Source organism: Labrus bergylta, chromosome 8, assembly GCF_963930695.1.
Source record: "Labrus bergylta chromosome 8, fLabBer1.1, whole genome shotgun sequence".
Classification (NCBI taxonomy): Eukaryota; Metazoa; Chordata; class Actinopteri; order Labriformes; family Labridae; genus Labrus; species Labrus bergylta.
Window position 1 is genome coordinate 29,008,463 of NC_089202.1, and position 24,123 is coordinate 29,032,585.

The 24,123-nt window shown below is 40.6% G+C and overlaps 1 protein-coding gene across 1 annotated transcript; it reads right to left on the reverse strand.

The window, feature by feature from the left end:
• Positions 1-506: 506 nt before the first annotated feature.
• zufsp (zinc finger containing ubiquitin peptidase 1) lies at positions 507-17,234 on the reverse strand. The gene is made up of 11 exons (XM_065958239.1): positions 17,116-17,234; positions 13,012-13,360; positions 12,277-12,378; positions 12,080-12,184; positions 11,882-11,991; positions 10,310-10,478; positions 8,890-9,078; positions 5,620-5,785; positions 3,251-3,408; positions 746-966; positions 507-652 (listed from the first exon to the last, which is right to left on the reverse strand). The coding sequence occupies exons 2-11, from the start codon at positions 13,349-13,351 to the stop codon at positions 605-607; spliced, it is 1,608 nt and encodes a 535-aa protein (XP_065814311.1). The 5' UTR covers positions 13,352-13,360; positions 17,116-17,234; the 3' UTR covers positions 507-604.
• Positions 17,235-24,123: the final 6,889 nt, after the last annotated feature.

A 24,123-nucleotide genomic window follows, 5' to 3' on the forward strand; every position in this document is an offset into this window, starting at 1 on the left:
TCGAGACTCTCTCTCGAGTTTGGTTGGAACAGACGACCTGATGACAGGATCAGGGTTCTTCTGTTGTGTTCTCCAGAGCCTCAGATAATCACAGATTTCACACTTTTTAAATGACCTAATCTTTTCACCAGCAGAGATAAGCTCAATACAATCATAGAAAAAAAAAAACAGAAGTCTTATTCTCTTCATGTCAGCCGGGACACATCTGGATATTTGATGCTAAAACTGCTGACTGCTGCTTTTCCCAGATGTTTGAGGATCAAGAGCAAACAAGAGTTCCAGTGGGCTGAACGTCCTTCAAACCTCACACACACACACACACACACACAGCTAACTGCAGTGCTCACGTTCACAGATGTGACCTAAGTGACTGGTTTAACAATCAGCGTTTCAGAAGTTTTGGGTGAGCGTTTTCAGAGAACATTCTGAACTTTTTTTTTGTTTTTCTCTTTTAGCAAACGGGGAAAAAAAATTCTGCAAATCACACGTTATGTAATAACACAGCATGAAGAGAACAGGGTTTATTAAAATAAAGTACAGTATAAATTGTATTACATTAAATATTTAAAAATGTGTTCACAGTAAAAAACAAAGAGATTCTTCTTCATGGGATTCTCTCTGCACACAGCGTCCTGGACTTTAAGATGCTGATCTGTAACACAAACAGAGATGAATATAAACACACACACATGCGCACACACACACATGTTCAGACCAGGTAGTGTCACAGTTTAATCCCTCTCACCTGTTTCTCCTCTGCAGACAGGACGCCCTGCAGCGCCACCACCTGGTACTGTCTGTGCTTCAGGCTGCTGATGGACTTCCTGACGTGTCGGAGGGCGGAGCCTACGGACTCTCTGCGCAGCAGCTTCCTGGTTTCTGACACGGAGGAGCCCGGATCCAGAATGAGGAGGCACAGAGACCCGTTCTTCTTCTGCTCCAAGCCCACGATGGAGCGGCTGTGACCTGAACCAGGACACAACAGAACAAAACTTTATATCAATGTTGCCAAATATTTGAAACTTTTCGATGATGTGTTTTTTAAAAGTTTTTTTATGCCCTTATTAGAAAGATAGGACAGTGGATAGAGTCAGAAATCAGGAAGAGAGAGAGAGAGAGAGAGAGAGAGAGAGAGAGAGAGAGAGAGAGAGAGAGAGAGAGAGAGAGAGAGAGAGAGAGAGAGAGAGAGAGAGAGAGAGAGAGAGAGAGAGAGAGAGAGAGAGAGAGAGAGAGAGAGATGGAATGATAAGCGGGAAAGGAGCCGTAGGTCAGATTCGAACCCAGGCCGCCCAACTGGAGGGATACAGCCTCTGCACATGGGACGCTTGCACCAACCACTAAGCAACCGGTACATTATTACATTATTGGTGTTGATGCCTACAAAGAAATGTGACATTTAAAAAGTAGTGCCTTTCGCCTGACTGGAAGATTTCACAAAGCACGCGCTCCACATGGCGTGTGTTTTCAGACAGCACGCTGATCTGTTCGGAGAGCGTCACCGTCTCCTTGGTTAATAATCCCAGAGAGAGTGATGATGCTGACACTACGTCTGTCCAGGGTTTCTCTGGGAGTGATCTCTCTGCTGACAACAGAATTTACAACATGTGTCATATTTTCTGATGCGGCATGGTCATCCACAAGTAGACCTACCTCAGTTTCTGTAGCTGAGAAGTGTGCAACTACAGTAAAGTACAGTTTACTACAGTAAACTACAATAAAGTACAGTTTACTACAGTAAACTACAGTGAAGTACAGTAAACTACAATAAAGTCAGATAAACTACAGTAAAGTAAAGTACAGTAAAGTACAGCAAACAGTAAAGTATAGTAAACTACAGTGAACTACAGTAAAGTACAGTTAACTACAGTGAAGTACAGCAAACTACAGTAAACTACAGTCAGACAGCAAACTACAGTTAATTACAGCAAACTACAGTAAAGTACAGTAAAGTACAGCAAACTACAGTAAACTACAGAAAAGTACAGTAAAGTACAGCAAACTATAGTTAATTACAGTAAAGTACAGTAAAGTACAGCAAATAGTAAAGTATAGTAAACTACAGTGAACTACAATAAAGTACAGTTAAGTACAGCAAACTATAGTTAATTACAGTAAACTACAGTAAAGTACAGAAAAGTACAGCAAACTATAGTTAATTACAGTAAACTACAGTAAAGTACAGTAAAGTACAGCAAACAGTAAAGTATAGTAAACTACAGTGAACTACAATAAAGTACAGTTAAGTACAGCAAACTATAGTTAATTACAGTAAACTACAGTAAAGTACAGAAAAGTACAGCAAACTATAGTTAATTACAGTAAACTACAGTAAAGTACAGTTAAGTACAGCAAACTACAGTAAAGTACAGTAAACTACAGTCAGACAGCAAACTACAGTTAATTACAGCAAACAACAGTAAACTACAGTAAACTACAGTGAACTACAGTAAACTACAGTGAAGTACAGTAAAATACAGTAAACAGTAAACTACAGTGAACTACAGTAAAATACAGTAAACTACAGTAAAGTACAGAAAAGTATAGCAAACTATAGTTAATTACAGTAAACTACAGTAAAGTACAGAAAAGTACAGCAAACTATAGTTAATTACAGTAAACTACAGTAAAGTACAGTGAACTACAGTAAAGTACGGTAAACTACAGTAGAGTACAGTAAACAACAGCAAACTACAGTAAACTACAGTAAAGTACAGTGAACTACAGTAAAGTACAGTTAAGTACAGTAAAGTACAGTAGAGTACAGTAAACAACAGTAAAGTACAGTAACTACAGTAAAGTACAGTAGAGTACAGTAAACTACAGTAAAGTACAGTACAGTACAGTAAACTACAGTAAAGTACAGTAGAGTACAGTAAACAACAGTAAAGTACAGTAACTACAGTAAAGTACAGTAGAGTACAGTAAACTACAGTAGAGTACAGTAAACAACAGTAAAGTACAGTAACTACAGTAAAGTACAGTACAGTACAGTAAACAACAGTAAAGTACAGTAACTACAGTAGAGTACAGTAAACTACAGTAAACTACAGTAAAGTACAGTACAGTACAGTAAACAACAGTAAAGTACAGTACAGTAAACAACAGTAAAGTACAGTAAACTACAGAGGTAATAAGTGTTAAAGCAGCAGATATAATCCTAGATTTAAAACGTTTCAGCTGATAGAGTGAAAACATCTTCCTGTTACTAAAACTTCAGTACGAGTCGTAAGATGCCGATGTTAATGCTCACCTTGGTGCTGCAGGTAAAGTGGGGGCAAGGAGGTCTGGACCAGTCGGGGGGGCAGTCTGTTACTGCCGGTCTGACTGAAGTACTGCTTCACCCACTCAAACAGGCGGGGATGTGTGTCAGCAGGGCCGGTGTGCCGGTGGAAGTCCACGATCCGGGCTCTGAAAACACAAAGAAGTGACCGACTGACTGCAGCATTGAACTCACAGCTAACTGTAAGAAGATTTAATGTGTGATTCTGTTTGTTCTATGTAACCTGGGCCATGTTTTTACATTTACGCTCAACTAATAACTGTAAACACTCACTCACTCACTCACTCAACAACACAAACAAGCTGAACAGTCACAGCAGAAGTGAACTCCTGTGTTCTGTTTACAGAGTGGGGTTAAAAAGTAGGCGGAGCTACGCTGGGCCCAGGTAGAGGATAAGGTAACAGAGATGTTACAGAGGCGAGAAGTTCAGCAGACGTTCACCGGCGGGGGAGTGCAGCACTGTCAGGGTTCCCACTCTTTTCCAGAGATCATTTTCCAGGACTATTCCAGAACATTTTAAGCGATGATCGAGCTGGTATGACGGCCCGTGATCGTGCCACATCAATATTAAGTGTCTTTAACAAAGCTAATCACACCCACTGTGAGCTACCGCTACAAAGGTATGTTGATGTGCTGACCTCAAACTGAGGAGAAAACACAAGTCTACCTTATAGTTACTCTCATGGTGTTTTTTTTCTCTTTTTGTGAAGCATCTTTTCTCTCCATCCTCTCAACTAAACTGTAAATAAATATTTATTTTATATGTCGGGTTATATATGTCTGTTGGGTATCGTGCACTTTGGGTTCTTTTCTGTTGAATTATATTTAATAATTTTTAGTATTTTGCATTTGTTATGTTCTTACTGTTGTTTCTGTTCTTCTGTGTTTGCTTTAGTTTGTTCTTGTTTTTGTTGTTTGTCAAAGCACTTTGTAAACCTGTGTTTTTAAAAGGTGCTATATAAATAAAATTATTATTATTATTCTTATAATAACCGTTGAAATACAGCAAGGGTGCAATATTTAACTGTTTCGTTTTTTCTTTCGAAAAATGAACTGCAAAATTCTTCAAATTTCTTTGGGTATTTTGTCAACTTCAAGTGAGAGTGTGATGGGAACTTTTGTAAGTGCCTCAGAGACATGTTATAAATCAGTCTTCAGGAATAGAGTGTGTACTTCTCTTCACCTCCCTGCACAGGCGTTGATGTGTAATATCTTGTAAATAGTAATCTTGCAAAGAATAGTTCTTCAAAGCTATTAACGGGTCTTTTGTGTAATTAAGGTGCGGTCACAATAATTGTGGTGGGGCCTCATGTGATATCGTTCTACGTGGGCCCATTGATAACCCCTGCTTATCAATGCAGTGCGGTGTGTTTGAAGAGCGTGATGTAACAACTGTGTCAGGTTATCAAAACGTCTGTCTCTGTATGAATCATTTAGTTTAAGGTTTATAGGTAGTCATCCAAGGTAAATATATCTAGAATAAGATAATGGTGTCAGAGCCACTGTATGAGATAAGGCAGTAAGAAACTTTGCAAAAGTGTCGACCAAAAGGCAGAGAAGAAGAAGAAGAAGACTGGCAGTTGGAGAACATGAATATAACCGCTGCAGGTTTTAAATCCTGGTTATTTAAAGAACAGAGTTTGTGAAGCGCATTCCTCACCTTTGTTAGACTTCAAAGGAAGTATCATGACAGGGAACTGCCCTCTGGTGTGTTCTCATGTCAATTAATCTACCGCCTGACTCTTTAGCCTCGTTCAGAGTCTGGCACATATCTCCTGAAGGAGTCAGGGCGAGCTGCATGTGATAAATGGCTGACAAACAGCAGAATCTTTTCACTCAGACTTTACCCGTTTTTTTCTGTGTAAATGATGTGGCATAATGATGGGAACACATATAGGAAACGACGGGAGAATCTGCAGATTTGCCTCAGCTTTGTAGCTTCGATTTCCACAAGTTCTGCCTTCTTTTTGCCTCTTGATTCTTTATGTGACATTGAAACACATCACACCAGCCCCCTAGTATTTTCCAAGCCCTGATGTCTGAGCACGACTAAAGACTCTACGCACGCGACCGTTGCGATCTCTGTGCACATGAGGAAAGTGATTTATTTTTGTTTTCTGGTTGCCAGTTTGACTCTGTCGAGCCCCCAAACCCCAACCCCGCCTCCTCCTGTCCGACAGGGAAAGTCTCACACTGCAAAGTGGATATGTGACAAAACCAGATCAGGAGGATTTCAGGTGATTGCATGTGTGTGAACACAGCTTTGGTGTTGGCATGCTTGAGCCTGAGGCGGTTTGCTGTAATGATGTCCATAATCAGAGCGGCTGCTTTGTGCTCACTTGATTCTCAGAGAGGTGAGGAGGCTGTAGATCTCCGTGGCTCCGATCCATGCTCGGGTCCCCTGCAGACGCTGGTCAAAGTGGGACGCGCCCTGAGCGTCCAGGCCTTCCCTCCACGCCTCCTCGATCATCCTCTGCACCCGAGGGATGCTGGGTATCGTCCTGTCTGCAGGGTGGACAGAGGGAAATAATAAGGTCAGAAAATGTAAGAAAATTACAAACCCGTCTTTCAAAGTCAAAACCCGATCTTAAACATTGTCACATCTTTTTTGTTTTCCTGCTTTCTCATGCCTCTGCATGTGAACCTGTGCAGATGAGGACGATGTTATGCATCATGCAGATAGTTCCAGTGAAGCTTCGCTATCAGAAAGTGTCTCAGTCGTCAGGATGAGAAATCTTTACTGTGTTTTGTTTGTGTTGTGAAGAACAGGGAGTGATAGTGATCTCTGTAACAACACCAAGTGTCATCAGACCAGAACTGAGAACAAGCACAAGACATGATGTGCTCTCTGTGTCATCAGACACGCCCACAGCTGACTCGTAAGTGCCTCGATTTGTGCTGAACATTATTATGAAGACTAATCACACAAACACACACAGTCACCGCCTTTCATGTTTAAAGAGAGCTGAGGGAAGGTGAGCTGATCCACACCAGATAAAGCCCGCTCCTCATACCTGTGACTACTTCTAGTAAAGAGAAGGTGGAGCAGGAATGTGAGGACAGATGTGTTTGTTTTATCAACCTATCACCTCAGGGAACAGAAAAGGCCATTACTTCAGCCTGCAGCAGTGAAACAGGCTGTAACAGCTGAAACGTAAACCTCGATTTATCAAAGTGCGTCCACTAAAAGTGTTGTTTTTCTCATCGACAGACTCAGACTTTTATTCTAAGCGTCACAGAAAGTAAGGGGGGGGGGGGGGGGGGGGCGTTTGAGGAAAGAGATTTTCCTCGCAATGCCAGAACACACATTTGAAACAAGCCCAGCTAGTGTGCGTCTTAACGTCATGGAAATGATCATGCCAACATACTGTACAGGCAGAAATCAAAACTGAAAGATGATGGATGCTGTACTGGCCAAAACGCTGTTTAAGTACTTTGAAGAAATGGAAGAGGACATCGGCGTCAGTGAACGTACAGGAGGAGGAGGATCTACTGTCGGCTTCTTTGCAAACGACCTTTAAAAGGTGAGGCAAAGAAAAAGGAATTATATGTTGGTGCTAACAGGTACGCTAAGAGGGATGTTAGTTCTCCCATGTCAATACATTTAATCGAGAGAGAACATATTTTGTAGCTGTCGTACCACTAACCAGTGAGGAGAACGTTTATCTTACCGGTCTGTAAGTTTCCTCTGCACAGGAAAAAAACTTCAGGGTTGTAGAACACAGAAAGTGTTTGTAGGAAGGTGCAGGATGGGAGTGTATTGACTAGAGGTGTGACTTCTAAACGTTTAGAAAAACAATTTACAATTACAATTCATTTAGCAGACGCTTTTTATCCAGCGTACATCAGAGAGTAAGTACAACACTAATCCATTCACACACCGCCACTGAAGCAAAGGGAGCAATGCGGGGTTAAGTGTCTTGCCCAAGGACACATCGGATATGTTGCTCAGCTGGGGATCGAACCCTCGAACACTCAAAAAAAACAAAACACTAAACATTTAATAAAATCGGCAACCGTTTAACGTTAATTAATTGTTGTTGTTTTTTTTCAATTTTTATTTTATTTTACTTTTAACATTAAACAACATTAATATCTTGACAGATATTAAGCTTTTTTTTTAAACGTGTAAATGTGCGCATGTCACTGCACAAAGCACTCCGCAATAGCGGTGCATATACAAGAGGGATGTCCAGACAGTGGACCTTATCGCTCCCTCTGTCTCTCTCTGCTGATGGGATTCTGCACTCTTATCCTCCATTATGATGGGAGTGTATCATCCAGTGTGTGTGTGTTCACCTTGCATGATGGGAGTGTATCATCCAGTGTGTGTGTTCAGCTTGCATGATGGGAGTGTATCATCCAGTGTGTGTGTTCACCTTGCATGATGGGAGTGTGTTGTCCAGTGTGTGTGTGTGTGTTCACCTTGTATGATGGGAGTGTATCATCCAGTGTGTGTGTTCACCTTGCATGATGGGAGTGTGTTGTCCAGTGTGTGTGTGTGTGTTCACCTTGTATGATGGGAGTGTATCGTCCAGTGTGTGTGTGTTCACCTTGCATGATGGGAGTGTATCATCCAGTGTGTGTGTTCAGCTTGCATGATGGGAGTGTATCATCCAGTGTGTGTGTTCACCTTGTATGATGGGAGTGTATCATCCAGTGTGTGTGTGTTCACCTTGCATGATGGGAGTGTATCATCCAGTGTGTGTGTTCAGCTTGCATGATGGGAGTGTATCATCCAGTGTGTGTGTTCACCTTGCATGATGGGAGTGTGTTGTCCAGTGTGTGTGTGTGTGTTCACCTTGTATGATGGGAGTGTATCATCCAGTGTGTGTGTTCACCTTGCATGATGGGAGTGTGTTGTCCAGTGTGTGTGTGTGTGTTCACCTTGTATGATGGGAGTGTGTTGTCCAGTGTGTGTGTGTGTGTTCACCTTGTATGATGGGAGTGTATCGTCCAGTGTGTGTGTTCACCTTGCATGATGGGAGTGTGTTGTCCAGTGTGTGTGTGTGTGTTCACCTTGTATGATGGGAGTGTATCGTCCAGTGTGTGTGTTCACCTTGCATGATGGGAGTGTGTTGTCCAGTGTGTGTGTGTGTGTTCACCTTGTATGATGGGAGTGTATCGTCCAGTGTGTGTGTTCACCTTGTATGATGGGAGTGTGTTGTCCAGTGTGTGTGTGTTCACCTTGCATGATGGGAGTGTGTTGTCCAGTGTGTGTGTGTTCACCTTGCATGATGGGAGTGTGTTGTCCAGTGTGTGTGTGTGTGTTCACCTTGTATGATGGGAGTGTATCGTCCAGTGTGTGTGTGTGTTCACCTTGTATGATGGGAGTGTATCGTCCAGTGTGTGTGTTCACCTTGCATGATGGGAGTGTATCATCCAGTGTGTGTGTGTGTGTTCACCTTGTATGATGGGAGTGTATCGTCCAGTGTGTGTGTGTTCACCTTGCATGATGGGAGTGTATCATCCAGTGTGTGTGTTCACCTTGCATGATGGGAGCGTATCGTCCAGTGTGTGTGTTCACCTTGCATGATGGGAGCGTATCATCCAGTGTGTGTGTGTTCACCTTGCATGATGGGAGTGTGTTGTCCAGTGTGTGTGTTCACCTTGCATGATGGGAGTGTAGGTGTCTATTCGGTGCAGAGAGGAGAGCATCATCTGGAGGTTCCTGTAGCCACACCCCCAGCCTTTATCGCCCGCCGAGGAGCAGAAGTGATCGGTGTCGGCGCTCAGCCACACGTGGACACAGTCCCTGCAGTCCGTCTGGTAGTGTTCATACAGCGCTTTGATTACACCTGGACACACAGGTGAGCAGAGACAAACAAGATCACAACATAAACATATATACAACCCCTGAGGTCACCTGACACCACCACTTGCCTTGTATATATTTTTTTTAGCACCCAGTAATCAACGATACGCATGTGCATGTTTGATATTTTTTGTGCACATCCAACATTAAGTTAGTATCTTGTGCGGTTGTGAAGCAGGTTTTTATATTGTTAAGACTTTTACTGGTATTGTATTGTACTGTGTTCTTCTGGTGTTGTGACAAACTGCAACATGAGCTGACAGGAGTTTGTGTAAGCAATCTGAATAAACACACACACACCCAAACAGACACACACACACAATGAATGTGCACATTAAGCACAGAACATTCAGTGAGCGTCGGGGAATGTGGCACAACAGGTTTAGGATGAAAGCAGAATCAGAGAGAGAGAGAGAGACAGGTGGGACGTCCTGACTGAGTGAGGTCAGACCGGTTCAACCAAAAGTCTGATCGATTAGAGGATGTCCAGTCTGATGCTTAACAACAGGACACACACACACACGCGCGCACACACACACACGCACACACGCACAGGCACAGGCACACGCGCACACACAGGCACAGGCACACACACACAGATAAACAGCAGTGTCTCCATGCACACACACACACACACACACACACACACACACACACACACACACACACACACACACACACACACACACACACACACACACACACACACACACACACACACACACACACACACACACACACACACACACACACACACACACACACACACACACACACACACACACCACACACACACTGAATTGTAATGTTGAACACTTTTGTTGACAGCAGCAAGAATTTCACCCGGCACTAAACACTAAGACCGTATCACATCCTGCAGCAGAAAAGGTGTTCCCCCTGGCTATATTAAAAGACATCTTAACTTTTTATGAGCCTGTTCACACATACACTATGTAGCTGTTTCATTTTCAAATAGTCGATGTGCAGATTCAACCGCATGTCCAAATAATTTTTGATTTTCTGATTTTACAGATAAAGATGAATTGATTGTACAACTAATGTGAAGTGAGTAAACATATTAGAGTCAGTCAAATATAATTACTATCTGTGTCTTCAAACATTCCTCTGTTTGAAGACGAGTCTGTGTGAAGCAGCAGTTTGGTTGTGTGTGTGTGTGTGTTCCAGGACACACACACAGACAAACACAAACGTACCCTGGGTCCTGGTCCTGCCGTCGTCCACCCCTGAGGCCAAAGACTCCATAAGCTCCGCCTTCTTACTGTGGAACTCTGCCGGGGCCATGAGACCCCGGGCCACCGCTCGCTCCATCGTCCTCTCCACCTGTCTGCTGTAACCCCCACTGCCATCCACACCGAACTGCCTCTACACACACACACACACACACACACACACACACACACACACACACACACACACACACACACACACACACACACACACACACACACACACACACACACACACACACACACACACACACACACACACACACACACACACACACACACACACACACACACACACACACACACACACACACACACACACACACACACAGTTGACTGATTTAAAGCTCCTCTGAGTAGTTTTTTTTTATCTGGTTATGAAACAGAATTAAATGAATCCTGATGTCTCTACATGAACTACAAATTCAAACCAGACCATCGGGGAGGAGATGGATTAATTCTACTAAGTTATTTTAAATGTGTGTGTCAGCGGGTCAGCACGCTGCAGAAACAGACTTTATTTAAGTTTTCCACAGCAAAGATTCAGAGTAGCTGTGTTTACATGGACACAAACAATAAGGAATACAAACATTTAAAGGCTTTAGAAGATAGGACTCTGAAAACTCTGAAAGCATCACAGACAGTCATGACTCACAGAGTTATTTTCAGAGGATATACTTGATTTCTATTACATTTAAGTGTGAAAAATCCCATAAAAAGCCTTTAATAAACACGCCTGTAAGAAGAGACTGATCATATCCAGCCGATCGGCTTCAGAGATGTTGATTTATTTCGACCGTCTGGTATCAGAAGAACTTTATTCCCCCACATGTCTGTAATGTTTCTGATTTTCTTAAACTTCTTAAATCTACATAACACCAAGAATAGAAACAGCCTCATTCACCAATGTCTGAATTTGACATAAATAGCCAACCACATGTTATTATTTTGGAGTGGCACCTGGGGGGGCCAATCAGATTTCAAGGTGGGCTCAGACCACCCCCGGTCACACCCTTAACTATTCACTAGAATACTTACTAACTAAACAAACACCTAAACTGTTTATAGACTTGTAAGAATGGAGAAAAAAAAAAAAGTATAAATTTAAGACTATTTTAAATCAGGAAGACCCTGAGAAATAAATTTAAGCTTGAAGCCGTTTTCTCATATTCACTCTGGAAAATATCTAGATGATTTCAGTCAGGACTGCTCCGGAGATTCTCCTCACCTGGTTGTTCACATATGCTCCTCACAGCTGGAGACTATTCCTGACAGACGGGAGGGGGGGAGGGGGTCTCATGAGGTAAGATGTGACGTAAAAAAACAACAACAGAGTCCGCTACACTATGCTTAAAAAAAAATGTGTCTGTTTGTGTTCACACATACAGATCCTCCTGGAAATATCAGGAGTTTTTCAGGAGTTGTCTGTAAGTATGTGTTTATCTTCCCCGATTATAAACCCTGCTAAGTATTTACATGTTACACTTTCTAAGCCCTGCCTGTGAGTCCAGCAGGCGTTGAACAGTATAGGATCCAAACCTGCAGCTTCTTGAACTCCTCTTTCTCCTGCCAGTCCTCCTGCTGCCTCCTCCTCTGCTCCTCCTCGTCCTGCAGCCGGCGGGCCAGTTTCAGGTCAGAGTCGGGGCTCCCTGCAGCAGGTAACAGGTTAAAGAGAGAGAGGTCAGACAGATACATGATGAGTGATGTGTAAAACCCTGTTTATGAATTTAAACTCACCTGCAGAACCCGCGGCTGCCCCCTGGTCTAAGTGCAGCTCGACGTGTTCCTGCAGAGAGACGCTGTCGCTGCAGAGCACGGAGCACAGCGGGCACTCAAACTTTCCTAAAAACACATTTTAAACAAAACGTCTGAGTGAGATCGGTTATAAGAACTTTCATTAATGCAACACCTGGTGGTAAACAGAGGGGCGTTACCTCCAGGTGACCTCTGCTCCATCAGGTGCAGCTCCACGTGCTCCTGCAGGACGGCGCCGGTGCTGCAGAGCAGAGGACACAGCGGGCACTGCAGCTGATCATCTGTACAAACACACAATGACAGGAGAGGGATGTTTTTAAATTAAGATGAATGAATCAGGATGAAACCGAGAGAGAGAGGGGAGAGAGAGGGGAGCGAGGGAGAGGAGAGAGGAGAGAGGGAGAGAGAGAGAGAGAGAAGCGAGGGAGAGAGGGAGAGCGAGAGAGAGAGAGCGAGAGGAGAGAGAGAGAGAGAGCGAGCGAGAGAGAGAGAGAGAGAGGAGAGAGGGAGAGAGAGAGAGAGAGAGAGAGAAGAAGTGAGGGAGAGAGGGAGAGAGAGAGAGAAGAAGCGAGGGAGAGCGAGAGAGAGAGAGAGAGACAGAGAGAGAGAGCGAGAGAGAGAGAGAGAGACTTTTTCTTGACATTTCTGATTTTTTCAGAACATTTTGACTTTCTTCTTGATGTGCAGAATGAAGAAGGATTCTCCTCCTGAATATATTTATTAATTATATTTATTAAATATATTTAATAAATATAATTAATAAATATATTTATTAAATATATTTATTAAATATATTTAATAAATATAATTAATAAATATATTTATTAAATATATTTATTAAATATATTTATTGATTGAAAAATATTTATCTGCTGAACAAAAAAATCAAACAGACTTTTTTGCGTTTGATTCACCTTTTGTGGTTGAAGAGAGACGCTTCTGTTTGGCTTTTCTGTGTGAGGAAGACTCCGGTCTGGTTTTAGGTCTCTGTGGTGTTGAAGTGAAGGATGCAGTCTCTCTGGACCTGCAGGACTCAGTGTGTGTTCCTCCCGTGTGTTTGGATGTGGACTGATCTGCTGGATCCCTCTCCTCGGGGTGGGCGGAGCTAACGTGGAAGCGGAGCTGGTCGTACGACACCCCGCTCAGCGAGCACAGCGGGCAGCGCATGTCGTTCTCCTCGTGGCTCAGCAGGAGGTGAGTCTTCAGGTCGTCCTCCAGCAGGAGCTGCTCACCGCAGATATCACAGGTCAGCATGTCTGCAGCCTACACACACACACACACACACACACACACACACACACACACACACACACACACACACACACACACACACACACACACACACACACACACACACACACACACACACACACACACACACACACACACACACACACACACACACACACACACACACACACACACACACACACACACACACACACACACACACAGCAAGCACAAAGTTTCCGAGTCAGAAATCAGAGAGAGAGAGGGAGAAAGAGAGAGAGGGGGAGAGAGAGGGAGAGGGAGAGAGAGGGAGAGAGAGAGGGGAGAGAGAGGGAGAGAGAGAGGAGAGAGAGAGAGGAGAGAGGGAGAGAGGGAGAGAGAGAGGAGAGAGGGAGAGAGAGGGAGAGAGAGAGAGGAGAGAGAGAGGGAGCGAGAGAGGAGAGAGAGAGAGAGGAGAGAGGGAGAGAGGGAGAGAGAGAGGAGAGAGGGAGAGAGAGGGAGAGAGAGGAGAGAGGGAGAGAGCGAGAGAGGGAGGGAGAGAGAGAGGAGAGAGAGAGGAGAGAGAGAGGGAGAGAGAGGGGGAGAGAGAGGACAGAGAGAAGGAGAGAGGGAGAAAGAGAAAGAGAGAGAGAGGGTGAAAGTAAGAGGGGGGGAGAGACAGAGGGGAATGACATGCGCGAAAAAGGAGCCACAGGTGGGACTCGAACCCTGCTCAGAGAACTCCAGCCTCCACACATGGGGCGAGAAAACTAACCACAAGGCTGACAGCGCCCTCTGCTGATGCTTTTTGTAAAGACATGTTTTACATCCTGATCCTCTCACAGGATCCAGATCAGACAGACGGGTAATGACAGGTGTAACAGAGACATGTTGTGTAACGGCGCCTCCAAGTGGACAAAAGAATAATGCTACATGTTCATGGTTTTTATAACCAATCACTGACTCGCTGGGATTTCTTCCTTTATATGTGCGGTTGGATTTAATGTAAGACCCGATGTAGGTCGTGTTAAACTGAGATATGATTCCAGTAATAATCTAATTGTTTTGATACCTGTCTGGATACCACGGCAACAACAAAAAGAGGCACTAGGCTCCACATGTTTAGTACTTTCTTGTTTTTAAATTGCCAAAAGATTGCAAACAAACTCTCTGCACACTGACTGACTCACACAACAGCAATTCAGACCTCTGCTTCCTGTCTGTTTGAAAGAGAGAGAAACGTGCCCGAGGCAATACTTAACCAGTGTTCCTCCTCGTCCTCTTTCTTCCTGTTTCTTTTTTCTCCCCTACAGACGGATAATTCCTCTTCAGTTTTATTTGTTGACTTTCACTGACAATTTTCGGTTTCCACAGCAATAATTCATGCAACGCTTAGCAGGGCAACGAGAGTGACTGCTGTCAGAGGAGGTTTTTCTACTATCATAGCCCCCACTGGTCTGGGGCCTGTTGCCAAGCAGCGTCTCGGTTTAACACCAAAGAGCTTGAGAAACTTCAATTTTCATCAACCTGTGAATTTAAAAAAACCACCGCTGCACTCTCTCTCTCTCTCTCTCGCTTTATGTGAAAAATATGACTGAAAATCTACATTTTATTAAAGTTTGATACTTTATGATACTTCAAATTAACCAGATTTAATCAGTGAGAAAAGAAAGCTTAAGAAGCATCAAAAAGATCTGGGCACCTTTCCCCCGTTTGCTGGGTAATGTTGATGTGTTAAATATATTGTGAAATCATGAAAAAGAAAAATGAAGTTCCATGACAGGCTTGATTATCAACTAAATAAGAACTTTTCATCTGATGTGACTTAATATTGTCTATTTTTTTTTAGTCTATGTTTTGTCATGCTGTCTTGTCTCCTTTGTTGTTGTTGTTGTTTTGTTTTGTTTTTATACTGTCAATGTTATGTCTATATGTTTGTCTTTTTTTGTGTGTGTTACTAAATGAAAATGCAAATAAAAATATTGGTTAGAAGCATCGGACATTCAGTCAGTTTGGTCGGTTTTATTCGCTGTAGATTTGTTGTCAGTGTTCATTCTTTCAGAAACGTTGGAAGGAGTTTAAATATTTGAAGTTTTTTATGTTGATACGATTGTTTGATTCAATCCTGAATAAACAAATAAATCATATAATAACAGAAAGACATCCACACAGCCGAGGAGCGAGGACTGTCTGGCAGACCAGGTCTGTATTGAATCACTGTTTTAACTTGTGATTGATGTGATGGACTAAAGAAAGTCAAACAGTGGAACAGCTGTCATCTTTTCCTCTTGTTAAGACTTTTTACTTTAAACTCTTTTACCGACTGATCGTCTCGTGTTTAAGACGTCTGCAGACGATCTGGTGATCTACACTTTCACCAGCTGTGAAGACAAACAGGAAACATTTTCAGAGCAGTTTGTCCAAAGTTATGTCATCTGTTAATGACGTGTGTTTAGTTTCTATCAGATTAACCTCTCTGCAGTTTCTTTCTGCTTCTTAGCCACGACTTGATGATTAAGGTGTAACGCTTCACTCGACTCACGATACGATTCTCTCACGACTTATTTAACAAAATGAGACTGAAGACAAATGATGACTGATAAAGATTCCTTTAGAGGCTGCTAACCCGCTGGTCAGTGTGGTTTGTCCTTTTAATGTTTGTTTTCTCTCAACAGGTGATTGCAGCTTCTTGTTGTGGTGTTGATTAAATGCTGCATCATGTTTGTTGTGCAATTTGTGTAGTTCCTAGTTCCAGCAGTCTTCTTGTAATATTTTCACAGTTTTTGTCTTATCTTCTCTCCTCTTTCATTTTCTGTCTTTGTGAAGCCAAAACGTTTCCACACCTCTGATCTATAAGACGGTGGTGCGTCCTCAATTTCTAAAATCTCGCTCTACAGCTGCTGACCGATGTGAATCTTGACACCTTTGAATCAATTAATCCTGATTTTACGATTAATCTTTACATCCTGATGTATTATATCAACTTTAAACTGACTGAGGGCAGCGCGCCGACAGTCTGACGGAGAATCTGAGAGGAGCTGAAAACATTCAAACACTTTTTTCTTAAACACTTTTAGACGTAAAGTTTAAGAGCAAGGTTACGTCCTGGATGGGATTCATAAAGTATTTCTGATTCAGAGTCTTTTACAGTCAATGATCAAATGTGCTCTTCTTTTTGTGTTGAATTTATTTAATTTTTAGTAACTTTAAGGTATTTCTGGTTTCTATGGAGGCCCTGAAGTCCCAAAAAGTTAAAAAATATATATATATATCTTGTGAGCACAATTATAATTATTATTATTTTTATTTTTTTGGGACTTCAGGGTCTCTGTAGGTTTCCAGCCCAGTGCAGTTTATTCCCAGTATTAGTTGCATGTTATATGATTTATTTATTTTTTACACCTTTTTTGTCTGAATTCTAGTCTTCACTTCTGTAAACTTTTAAAGGAAACTTCCCCTGTGTGTTGAATTTACAGAAAACAGACTGTGTAGTCTAAAATAAAGGGAAATGCATTCATTTATAAAAGCAGAAAGAAAGATGTAATACTCAGAGCAGCAGCAGTTTGCAGGCTCTTCATTCAAATACATCATTTATATAAATAACTGCAGATTATTCTCGTTGTTAAACATTGAACTGTTTCTGAGTGTGATGTTTGAACTTCAAAGTAACGATCAGCTGGCCGGTGTGATGAGCCGGTAGAGTCTCTTGAATGAGCAGATTTAAGAATGAAACCTGATTTTAAAAAGGAGGAAGACGATGACCTGCATGCTGCATGAGCTTCTTCATGTTAGAGCTGATTTATACTCACAGGTCATGTAGTGATCTCAGTGTTCAGAGGAAGGACAGCACACCGTTCAGCTTTGTTTTCTTTCTGCAGTTTCGAAACCATCACCCAATATTTCTTCTCCTCTTCCACCAGATTCAATATGCGGTGTGAATGCATTACCGCCACCTGCTGGTCTGGAGGGTGTATCGGAAGACCCGAAGAAAGCAGGTAAAGGATGATATTTGGTGTCCCTAAATTTAAGTCCCAACAAAGTCCCATTGATTTTTACCCCTGATTAATTTTCTGTCATTTCTGACAAAAAAGATACGACCACCAGCGACGGGTGAATGTGTATGAATGGATTAGTTGTTGTTTTTTTCAGGTTTTATCAATCCCTGAGGTGGTGTGTGTGTGTGTGTGTGTGTGTGTGTGTGTGGGGGGGGGGGGGCTATGGACACAAGAGCTGTAGGGGGTTCAGTGCCTTGCTCAAAGACACCTCTGCAGTAAACAGGAAGTGGCCTGGCAGCTCTCCAGCTACCTGACCAACTTCCAGATATTTAGTCTGCACCGGGATTTCAACTGGCAACCCACCAGTTCCAAACCCAGAACCCTACAGACTGAGCTAGGGGTTCCCAAACTTATAGCATTAACCTCAGGGAGCTTTTGCAGCTCAGGTTCAGTCAGGTTTCTTTTTAGTAAAGTTTCCACATAACGAGGAGGAAGGTAACCAGTGTCCCTCAAAGCGGCTGCTGCTCGATTCTGATTGGCTAGAGTGCTGTGTGTTGTCCTTTTTTATACATTGAAAGACTGTCATACAAAAGAACATATATTTCCAAATCCTAAAAGACACATTACAATTTCATATTTTCACAAATAATGTTTTTTTGTTTTTTTATCAGTTTCTGTGACATGAGAAATTAATAATGAGAGGAGGAAGATTTTTTTAAATTCATTTTGAACTACAAGAAAAAAAAGAAGAAATGTCCAGTCATCATTTTAAGAATTAAGTCAAAATGTCGAGAATAAAATGTAGATTTAATTGAAAAGTACTTTCAGAAAATAGTATTTGTACTTCATTTTTTGACATTTCGACTTTTTTTTTCAGGACATATCGACTTTGTTTTCTACATTTCATCTTCTTCATGCCTGGCCATAATCCTCTTCGTTTGTAATGACTACAAGATATGGGACGAGCCGTATGTCAGGATACGAACTCAAAGATTTGATGGTTTTTCTTTTTGATTCCTCACACATGATAGATCATACAGGGTCTATCTGATGTGTGAGACAATGACAGATAGAAACACAGACGGGGTGTGGATGAGGAAGCTGGGTGAGATTTGAATATCAGGAAAAACAAACAAACAAATCCCCCCCCCCCAACATTACTGCACCTCATTCATTAATTATACTGAATGTACATACTGAGTGCGGCGCAGGTTTGTCCCGTCTGTGCGTTGTGAAGCTGCAGGACGGTGAAACGATCCTCCAACAATGTGACCACATGAAGTGATTCAACATCATTCAAAAAATCATCAAGTAAAACTGAAAACTATAAAAAGAAATCTCACTGAGATATTCCCTCCTGCTGTGACGTTTTATCTAAAACTCTCTTTTAATATACTCAGATCTTTAAGTTGCAGATCAGATTCTCTAGACGTTCATCAGCTGTGAAGAAAAACACAAAACATCTCAAATGATTTTGTCCCAATTATCACACATGTTAATGACAACTGGTTAGTATCTGACATAGATTTAATGCACAGTTTCTTATTTTGCTTGACTTGATGATTTAGGGCATAATGTTGTTAACTTTCACATGAAGCTCATCATCGTTGATGTTCCTGTTGTTCAGTGCATGGTATACGCAGGAGTATACCCGCTTATTTTTCACTCTCCATAGTGTATTCCCACTTCTAAATCCCCTCTGATTCACACCATTAATCAATTTTACTGCTCTCAGTCTTTTTTAAATTCCTACTGCTTTTATGGTTTAACTCTTCAGCTCTCTGTTGCTTTATTCATTTAACCAATGTCCTGTTTATCTCTTCTTTTTATCTTCACTCTGTGTTTACAGCCTGTGATGTGATGTCGTCACACTCTCCCTCAATTTTCATTTTGTTCTCTCCTGATTGATTTTAAAGTAATTTTCCTTCATTGTTTTGAACTACCTCTCCACACCTGCCTGTTGGATCTTATTCCTGTTGTTTGCATTTTTATAATTGTGCCCTCTCTGTTGATCTCTGTTCAGTTGTTGTGTTGCAGCACTTTGTAAACATTTGTTTTTAGAGGTGCTATATAAATAAAGCTATTATCATTATTATTATTATATTAACTGATGACTCACGATATTCAGGAGTTTGCTGCATTTAGTTTTTTTACCTCAGACAGTGAAGGGATGACCCTCCTTTCTCTGACGAATCGTCTTTACACTGATTAAATATTCAGGAGCAGTCTGACAGGTCAGAGTCTGTTTATTAGTAGAGGAACAAACCCCCAAAAAAGGCTTCAGTTTTCGAGAGACCAATACCCGAGGTAGAACAAAGCACGACCATATTTTTTCATAACTTGAACATGTCTAGTTTATGAAACGGATTGTTGTATAAAAATATTTTACTGCAAAAATTTTACTGCAGATTAAGACTTAACAACAAGACACAATATAATTGTATTCTGTAATATATATATATATATAATTAAACATTTTATAGTTATTCCTAATACATTTTGTCTCATATTTTCTATCTTACATATGATTTATATGATGACACTCAGAGTCAACCCGCTGCTTTCAACAATATTGTCACCTATGACATTGTTTCTATTTCATTCTAAAAAATTAAAGCATTGTCTTGACATCAGTTGTGAAATATTAATGAACTTAAAAACAGTATTGATATATATAACCTTGAGTTCTTAGAAATTAAATATACTTCATATAGTCTATTTGTATATCGGCCATACAGCCTGTTGTAGTTTTTTAATGTATTTCACTCATATAAAGATGGTGTGTAGTCACCATATCTCCTGCTTTTAAGATGAACCCTAGTTACTCCAGAGGATACACTGGATGAAGGGATAGTTTTTAGAATACCATAAGTATGATAAAGTGTTAAAAAAAACTAAAATAGCTATTTTTGTTGAATGATTTATCAGGCAACCAATGGAGCTGGGATACAAAACAATTCTTATGATGGTGTAAATGTGTGTAAGGTAAATTAGGATAACAATCATGCAAACATGTTTATAAAAAACTTCTTTATACACTTATTTTACCTCATTATATATAATGACATTTGATTTTAAATGCTAATTACAAAGGATGAATTTCCACTTAAGACAATATGGCTGTGAACCTGAGAGCTTAACACCGTACAACTACAAACCTTTGTGTCACACTAAGCATCCCCTGGAGACAAAGTTTGACCTCTTATCTCTTCGCTGATCTTGTCCTGTGCTTGTGTAAGTTGTGTTTACTGATGAAAAATCTCCTTCTGCCAAGTTTGAACCGTCAAATATATCCCTAACTCTGAATCTTGGCTGTAGAAAATGACAGCAACCCGCTGAAAGCAGTAACGAATAAGAATAACTCCACAGAAGAAAATATCTTCTATCTTAAGGTCTTGTTTGCTTTTGTAAACCATTTCACGATATCAGTTTAAGTGAGCTCCATAACCAACCAAAACAATCCTCCCAGGAGCTTTAAGAAAACAACTGCTGCAGAAAATAACCATCAACAAAGTCAACCATCCAAACGAAGATAACACAACCAAATCAAGACAACACAACCAAATCAAGACAACACAACCAAATCAGGACAACACAACCAAATCAAGACAACACAACCAAATCAAGACACCACAACCAAAGACAACACAACCAAATCAAGACAACATAACCAAATCAAGACACCACAACCAAATCAAGACAACACAACCAAATCAAGACAACACAACCAAATCAAGACAACATAACCAAATCAAGACAACACAACCAAATCAAGACAACATAATCTAATTATTATTGATGATGATGGTTTTTGTTTGATAACGATGACTTGTAAGATGGTTTCTATACTGATTAGAGCTCCCAGCTGTCAATGTTGTGCTCTGCCTCTGTGCACTGCCTGTCAGCATTAGTGTCCGATCTGACTTAAAGCTGATCGTTTGCTCTTACTGACATCGTTTTCCTCCTCTCTAGAGCCTCGCTTTTGTTTTACTTACTCTCTGATGTACGTTGCTTTGGATAAAAGTGTCTGCTAAATAAATTGTAGAATTGTAGAAATGCATTCAACACAATCAAATACAGCAAAATAAAGGCAAGGCAAAAAAAGTAGACAATACTGACACAATAACCACATGCAGCCAATACATCAAAATGCAAGGAAAAGGCATTACCATCTACAGGCAATCCAGCCACAGACAATACATATACATAGCTATACAGAACATAGCTAAAGGTATTTTTAAACAAAAAAGTTGTGAGTTTGGTTATATGTTGTCATTTGTCTGAGAATAGATTATATGAATGGAGAATCCGAAGGGGGCTATTATCTTTGGAGGCAGGGCAATGTTGATCAGATGCTAAATGCTCATCAGACTAAAGCCAGTGGGTGTACAATTGATTTTGATACCCGCGTAAGGTTTTGCCATCTGCAATCTTTTCTATCGATGATCTAGTTGTGGTGTTTTGATTTGGTTGTGTTGTCTTGATTTGGTTGTGTTGTCTTTGGTTGTGTTGTCCTGATTTGGTTGTGATGTCTTGATTTGGTTGTGATGTCTTGATTTGGTTGTGTTGTCTTTGGTTGTGTTGTCCTGATTTGGTTGTGTTGTCTTTGGTTGTGGTGTCTTGATTTGGTTGTGATGTCTTGATTTGGTTGTGGTGTCTTGATTTGGTTGTGATGTCTTGATTTGGTTGTGATGTCTTGATTTGGTTGTGATGTCTTGATTTGGTTGTGTTGTCTTTGGTTGTGTTGTCCTGATTTGGTTGTGTTGTCTTTGGTTGTGGTGTCTTGATTTAGTTGTGTTGTCTTGATTTGGTTGTGATGTCTTGATTTGGTTGTGGTGTCTTGATTTAGTTGTGTTGTCTTGATTTGGTTGTGATGTCTTGATTTGGTTGTGATGTCTTGACTTACTTGTGATGTCTTGATTTGGTTGTGATGCCTTGATTTAGTTGTGTTGTCTTTGGTTGTGTTGTCCTGATTTGGTTGTGATGTCTTGATTTGGTTGTGATGTCTTGATTTGGTTGTGTTGTCTTTGGTTGTGTTGTCCTGATTTGGTTGTGATGTCTTGATTTGGTTGTGATGTCTTGATTTGGTTGTGTTGTCTTTGGTTGTGTTGTCCTGATTTGGTTGTGATGTCTTGATTTGGTTGTGATGTCTTGATTTAGTTGTGTTGTCTTTGGTTGTGTTGTCCTGATTTGGTTGTGATGTCTTGATTTGGTTGTGATATCTTGATTTGGTTGTGATGTCTTGATTTGGTTGTGTTGTCTTTGGTTGTGTTGTCCTGATTTGGTTGTGTTGTCTTGATTTGGTTGTGATGTCTTGATTTGGTTGTGATGTCTTGATTTGGTTGTGTTGTCTTTGGTTGTGTTGTCCTGATTTGGTTGTGTTGTCTTGATTTGGTTGTGTTGTCTTGATTTGGTTGTGATATCTTGATTTGGTTGTGATGTCTTGATTTGGTTGTGGTGTCTTGATTTAGTTGTGTTGTCTTGATTTGGTTGTGATGTCTTGATTTGGTTGTGGTGTCTTGATTTAGTTGTGTTGTCTTGATTTGGTTGTGATGTCTTGATTTGGTTGTGATGTCTTGACTTAGTTGTGATGTTTTGATTTGGTTGTGATGCCTTGATTTATTTGTGATGTCTTGATTATTTGTGGTGTCTTGCTTTGGTTGTGATCCCTTGATTTGTTTGTGATGTTTGGTTGGTTGACTTTGTTGATGGTTATTTTCTGCAACAATTGTTTTCTTAAAGCTCCTGTGAGGTAAGAGGTCAAACTTTGTCTCCAGGAGATGCTTAGTGTGACACAAAGGTTTGTAGTTGTACGGTGTTAAGCTCTCAGGTTCACAGTCATTTTTTCTAAAAGTGGAAATCATCCTTTGTAATTAAAATCAAATGTCATTATATATAATGAAGTAAAATAAGTGTATAAAGAAGTTTTTTATAAACATGTTTGCATGATTGTTATCCTAATTTACCTTACACACATTTAAGCCATTATAAGAATTGTTTTGTATCCCAGCTCCATTGGTTGCCTGATAAATCATTCAACAAAAATAGCTATTGTAGTTTTTTTTAACACTTTATCATACTTATGGTATTATAAAAACTATCCCTTCATCCAGTGTATCTCTGGAGTAACTAGGGTTCATCTTAAAAGCAGGAGATATGGTGACTACACACCATCTTTATATGACTGAAATACATTAAAAAACTACAACAGGCTGTATAGCCGATATACAAATAGACTATATGAAGTATATTTAATTTCTAAGAACTCAAGGTTATATATATCAATACTGTTTTTAAGTTCATTAATATTTCACAACTGATGTCAAGACAATGCTTTAATTTTTTAGAATGAAATAGAAACAATGCCATAGGTGGCAATATTGTTGAAAGCAGCGGGTTGACTCTGAGTGTCATCATATAAATCATATGTAAGATAGAAAATATGAGACAAAATGTATTAGGAATAACTATAAAATGTTGAATTATATATATATATATATATTACAGAATACAATTATATTGTGTCTTGTTAAGTCTTAATCTATTGTTTGTGGCCACCTCCTCCCACATACACATCCATAGGGCCCCATTGTACCAGGTCGCCCTGAAATCCTGGCTGCACTAGTTTCCTGTTAGGGGCTGGTGACAGCACAGGGTCAAGTGAAAAGTCAAATAACTTGCTTTTATGTTGAGATAACAGTCTAAAGAAGATACAAATGACATATTTTAATGTTTGGTGTCCTTACTTAAAAAATGACAGACTTTGATATACATACCTTTTCAATTTTTGTTTCAATTTTCAATTTCCGCCTAAACTACATG